At 42.9% G+C, this 6,147-nt stretch overlaps 1 protein-coding gene across 1 annotated transcript; it reads right to left on the minus strand.

Moving 5' to 3' along the window:
• Positions 1-487: 487 nt before the first annotated feature.
• On the minus strand, positions 488-2,030 carry LOC107629672 (protein BPS1, chloroplastic). The gene has a single exon (XM_016332511.2). It carries the CDS (start codon positions 1,626-1,628, stop codon positions 621-623), a length of 1,008 nt encoding a protein of 335 aa, XP_016187997.2. The 5' UTR covers positions 1,629-2,030; the 3' UTR covers positions 488-620.
• Between the last annotated feature and the right edge of the window lie 4,117 nt (positions 2,031-6,147).

The raw sequence follows: 6,147 nt of genomic DNA on the forward strand, positions 1-6,147 counted from the left end.
CGCCCCTGGTTTTCCCATTTCGTGGATGGCAGACACTAAATGGCTGTCCCCCCATTTCGTGTCCGCCGCAGGTGAGTTGGACCCTGCTGCTGTCGCCTCCATTTCGTGGGCGACCGCCTTGAGTTGGCGATGCGTATTTCAGAAATCTATGCGTATTCCTGGAATTAATGTTTTTTAAATATTTAATTATATAAAAAAGCCGTAGAATAGACATTTCTAAGAACCAATTTTTTGTTGAGGTTATTTTTAAGAAATATGAGAAGACAAAAAAAAATTTGTTACCCATTTTCTTTATTTCCATTTTACCCGGGATTTCTTTAAATCCTGCTTATTAGCTCAAATGATGAACAAAAGCTTTGTAAGAATGAGTTGTTTCTGATTTCTGCTCAATTTGTAAAGTGAAAGATCCAATTTTGAAACTCTCACATCAGAGACATGTATAAATATAAATAAGTTATACACAAGAACAACACCTTGGCTACATTAGTGTTCTATAATGCAATGAAATCTTTAGTATTTACATTACTTGTTAAATTAAGATCATACACTTTGAAAACATTACAAAACTTAAAAGACCCTATGAAACTATAAGTCTATACACAGGAAATCAAATCAATCAATCAAACAACAGAATTTTTGGGTCCTTTCTTCAATCTAAGACAATCTATTAATTCAGTTCTCTGTGTCATTACCTTGTTGAACATATCATCCACCATAGTTCTTACAACATCACATAGATTCTCCAACACTTGCAGCTTTGTTTGCATTTCCTTGGCAGCAACATCTGAATCATCAAGAAGAACTTGAGCAACAGAATCATTGATCTCCTTCACCTCCTTCAACACAGGAATTTTCTCCATTATTTGTTCATTGATCTTGGAATCAAGTGTCACAACCAAAGAACCATCAAAGCCACCTAAAATTTCTCTTAACTCCATATATGGCTTATTATTACTACACAAACCAGACAACAAAATCCCACATACCCAAAAGCCAAGACTCTTCATTTCCTTCAAAGCTTCACTAACAACCCATTCTTTGCCACTAAAAATCCTTCCTTGATCACTTTCTTTGCTCAATTCGTTGGCAAAATTGACATTGAAATTGGAACAACATGGCTCAATTGGTTTCAGATGCTTTGTTGCCATAGAAGATGGAAGTGAAGAATCTTCTAAAACTGATAAACGATGAACAAGAGAAAGCCTTGATTGTGCAAGATGAGAAAGTGATGAAGAAATTGAATTGAAAATCTCCAACAAACACAAACTGTAGCTGAGATACCCTTCAATGGAACCAACCTCCCATGTACTTAAAGGGTAATCTATATCCACAAGAAGATTTGCAAAAGCCTTGTTTGTGAAGGGTAAGATCCCAAAACACTTCTCAATCCATGTCAAGGACAAGAACAAGATCTCTGATGATGACGGTCCTCCTCCTGGTTTCAACACATCAAGTGATAAATGTCCTATGAATCTGGAAACCTCGGATCTAAAAGCATGCAAGGAAGCTAAGAACTTCTCAGGTTGGTTATAATGATCATGGTTGGTCTGATTTTGATGGTGGTTGTGGTTGTGATGATTCTCCAGCTTGTTGTAGAGTTTTGCAAAGGTATGTTCCAAGAGTACCATTGACAACTTAGAACACAATACAAATAACTTTGTTGGGGTGAGTTGAGAATTAGAACTATTAAAAAAAAGTAAAAGGCTTTGAAAGTTTGGTTGTAGATGACTTATTGGTTGGAAAGTTGAGCCGATAAAGTTTGGTTTTTGATCTCAAAAAAAGAGCAAAAGAGAGTAGATTAGTATTGGAATGCAACTAGGTTGCGGATATGATCAAAACACACAATTGGTGTTTTCTTTTCCCATAGAGATTAAGGAAAAAAAAAAAACTATGGGCACCCATTTTTGCGGTGGTCAAATAGGTTCATCTGATCTGACCTACATTTTTGGTTAATAGAGGTTGGTTTATGATATAAGTTATGTTGTGGAAAAAAGGGCCCTATGCAATTACTTTGATCAATATACCAAGTTCAGAATACCTAGGGAGGGTATATTTGTCTATTTATATGGGTAATCGTACTTTGGTCCAGTTTGAGGAATCAGCTTAATTAAGCTATTTTTGAAAAAATAGCTTAAACAATAAATGACTATATTAAAAGTAGTTTTTAAATAAATTATTTTATATTTGAATTTTTAATTTTAAAAGTGTTTACTTTATAGAAATATGATAAAAAGTAGTAGTATTACGAGAGAAATTATTTTTTTTAACTTCTTTATAAACTCTTAAATAGCTTCTTAAAAAGGTGCAATTTAATTTTAAAAATTACACCAGATATTAATACTACTACTTTTCATAAATCAAAAACTCAAAAAAAATTACTTTTAAAACTTCCCAAACAGGCTCAAATTGTCACTGTGGTTGGTTATTGCTTTTACTTTTAGAGTTGCCAATTGGAAATAGGGACTTCCCTTGAAGCAGAAGCTTCAGTGGCAGTATATGAGGGTCACTACAATAACGTTTTGGTTCTCACATGTTATATTATATGTCTCACTCTTTTTTTCCTTTTCTTTTTGTCTGGTTTACATCACAAGCAACGTTGTATTTTTTATCATTGTATTTGTTTTGGTAACATCATTCTTAGTTTTTTGTTTTTAGGCTGATTCAAGACTAATTCTCCTATTTTATGATACTAATATAATATTTTATGAGATCCAAAATAAAATTGAATTAAAATTAAAAACTGAATATTAAAGATGTTATAATACATCACTTACAAGAACGAATATTATATCGATGGTAAGATTCGAACTTGTGTTTTTATGAGATACGAAATATTTTTTATAGTATGTTTCACTTCATTCTTATTTAATTTTATAACGTAGTTTTATAAATATATACAGGGACGGACTTAAAAAGAGTAAGTGAAGCCATGGTCCTCCCAGATTTTAAAAAAAAATTTATAATAATAAATGATTAAGTATATAAAATTATTATATATTATATAATTTATTTTTTATTTGAAAAATATATTTAATATTTAATTTAGTATAAATAAAAGTACAGTTCAAATATTAATGATATTTAATATTTAAAAAGTAAGTAAAATAGTAAAACAGTTTTATTCAATCAAATTTAGTAATCAGAAAAATTTTATGTTACGGCCTGGCCTAAACAGTTTACGGGTCGGCCCGACCCGGGTAACACCCGACCAAACGATCAGGAATGAAACGCCCAACTGCCGACCCGGACACGCGTCCCTGACAGCTTCGCTACGGCTGTGCAAGGGAGGCCTAGAAGAAGGTGGGCCTGTCCCTACAGGGCCCACCTCTGACACGGTATATATGGGGAAGGACCTACCCTTCCCCCAAGGTACGTCACATGCCACTCAACCCTTATTCGCCTGCACATTTCACTGACTAGAGCGTCGGAGTGTCCTTGCAGGTGACACCCCCCCCTCTCCACACGAAGTGCTCGGGAAATCGTACACACCCTCTCCAACCCAGTAGCCCGGAACCAGGCGATCTCCCTCCCACCAACCGAAGTATCAACCCGAACCGTCCGGTACCCGACCTATCGAACATTGGCGTCGTCTGTGGGGACTGGAACATCTGAATGGAAGTAATACAAGGCCCTGGAGGAGCAGGGCGAGAAGCCGAGCAGAGAGGGAAACCCGTTGTGCCGTCCTCCGAGGAACGCACAAGGTCCCCTCCTCGACGAACGACATGGTCCCTTGAAAGACGCCCTTTCGGGGGAACCGGCGACAACAGCGCCAGGATAATGCAGGAACTGTGTCATAGAATGCAAGACCTAAAACGCCGGCTGGCAGCTCGGGAGCATCGATAACAAATGCCCGAATCAGACGACTCCCGCTCTCCCCCGAGAAGCCGCTCCCGACGCGTGTCTAGCCCAAGATCTGAATCTGAGAGCCTCAGGGAGGAAGTGCGCGTAAGGAGGCGCCACGACCCCCTCATATACGTAAGGAACAGGAGGCGGCGTGCCACAGACCGCACCGTCGCTAATCGCGACCGGGAGGATGGTCGCCGGGAAGACGACGAAAGGAGAACACGGCGAACAAGTGGGCCAGTCATAGTAGGTGCGACCCCTTTCCACCGTTCCATCCTCGAAGTCCGGCTGCCAAAGCACTTTGACAAGCCAACGGACATGAGGTACGACGGAACGCAAGACCCACAGGAGCACCTTACGGCCTTCGAGGCCAGGATGAACCTAGAAGGAGTAGGGGACGAGGTAAGATGCCGCGCTTTCCCGGTCACCCTCGCGGGACCTGCGATACAGTGGTTTAACAACCTCCCGCAGGGCTCGGTGGCCAAGTTCTCGGATATAAGCCACACCTTCCTAGCCCAATTCACTACCAGGATAGCCAAAGCGAAGCACCCAATCAACCTGCTTGGGGTAACGCAAAGGTTCGGAGAACCAACTAGAAAATATCTAGATCATTTTAACGACGAGTGCCTAGAGATCGACGGACTGACCGACTCAGTCGCCAGTCTATGCCTGACGAACAGTCTCCTAAACGAAGACTTCAGAAAGCACCTCACGACAAAGCCGGTATGGACGATGCAGGAGATCCAATGCGTAGCCAGAGAGTACATTAATGACGAAGAAGTCAGCCAGGTCGTGACTGCCAATAAACGATAACCCTCCTACAGTCAAAACTGACACCACCAAAGCGGAGAAAGGTAGAAGGAACACGCCAGAGACGGCGGTCCGAGTAAAAATCCCAGGCTGTTCCCTCGCATCGGAAAGTTCACCAACTACACTCCCCTCGCCGCCCCGATCGTGGAAGTATACCAACAAATAGCCGAGAAGGGGATCCTATCGAAGCCCCGACCACTGAAGGAGCGAACAGGGGGGAACCGGAGCCTCTACTGTGACTATCACAAGGGCTACGGACACAAGACTCAGGACTGTTTTGACTTGAAAGACGCGCTGGAGCAGGCAATTAGAGACGGAAAGCTAGCTGAGTTCTCCCACCTCATAAGGGAGCTGAGGAGATGGAACCGCGACCATGAAAACGAAGACGGAACACGAGCAACGAAGCGACGCCAAGAGCCTGAAGAGAATGATCATGGCCTCACCATAGTAAACGTGGTAACAGCGAGAAACGCGGCGCCTAGGTCGAAGTCGGCACACAAGAAGGATGCCAAAGTCATCGCGGTCTCCTCATCCGTGCGAAACACCATGAAACTCCCACCCATTTCGTTCGGACCGGAGGATCAGTGGTTTGACGAAGCCGGAGAAAACCCTCACATGGTCATAATGGCTAAAGTAGGAACCGGCCTCATCAAGCGAATCCTGGTAGATACGGGGGCAGACTCGAACATCATGTTCTGCAATGTGTTCGACGCTTTGGGCTTGAGGGACGCCGACCTACAGACTCACCAGCACGGCGTTGTGGGTCTCGGCGACCATTTCATCAAGTCGGATGGCATAATCACCCTGCCGACCTCATTGAAACAAGGCCAAGGGAGAAGAACGATAATGGCCGAGTTCGTGATCCTACGAGATTCCACCGCTTACAACATCATCTTGGGGAGAAAGACCATCAACGACCTAGGAGGGGTCATCAGCACGAGGATGTTGGTAATGAAGTTCATAACTGAAGAAGAGTCAGTAGGGTCTGTGAGGGGAGACCTGGAAACGGCAGTCGCTTGCGACAACGCCAGTCTCTCGTTGAGAAGGAAGTCTAAAGAGGCATCGGGAGTATTCCTCGCCGACTTGGATGCCAGAATTGACGACAAACCCAGACCCGAACCCGAAGGGGACCTGGAAAAGTTTAGGGTCGGGAACTCGGAGGAAAAGTTCACGTTCGTAAATAGGAACCTCCCCCATGAGTTGAAAGAACCTTTGATGGAAATGATCAGAGCCAATGGCGATCTGTTTGCCTGGACACCTGCCGATATGCCAGAGATAGACCCCGGGCTCATGTCACACCGCCTAGCCATTAGGCCGGAAGCCAAACCAGTGGCCCAAAGAAGAAGAAAAATGTCTCAGGAAAGGGCAGAGGAAGTGGCCAGACAAACGGCCAGCCTCCTTGAAGCAGGGTTTATCCGGAAACTAGACTATTCTACCAGGTTGTCAAACGTGGTCCTGGTAAAAAAGCACAATGGGAGATGGAGGATGTGTGTA

The sequence above is a fragment of the Arachis ipaensis genome, chromosome B3 (genome assembly GCF_059453495.1).
Source record: "Arachis ipaensis isolate K30076 ecotype BB chromosome B3, ASM5945349v1, whole genome shotgun sequence".
NCBI lineage: Eukaryota > Viridiplantae > Streptophyta > Magnoliopsida > Fabales > Fabaceae > Arachis > Arachis ipaensis.

Coding starts and splice junctions, on each gene's coding strand:
- LOC107629672 (XM_016332511.2), bottom strand. CDS start 1,628: ATGGTACTCTTGGAACATACCTTTGCAAAACTCTACAACAAGCTGGAG.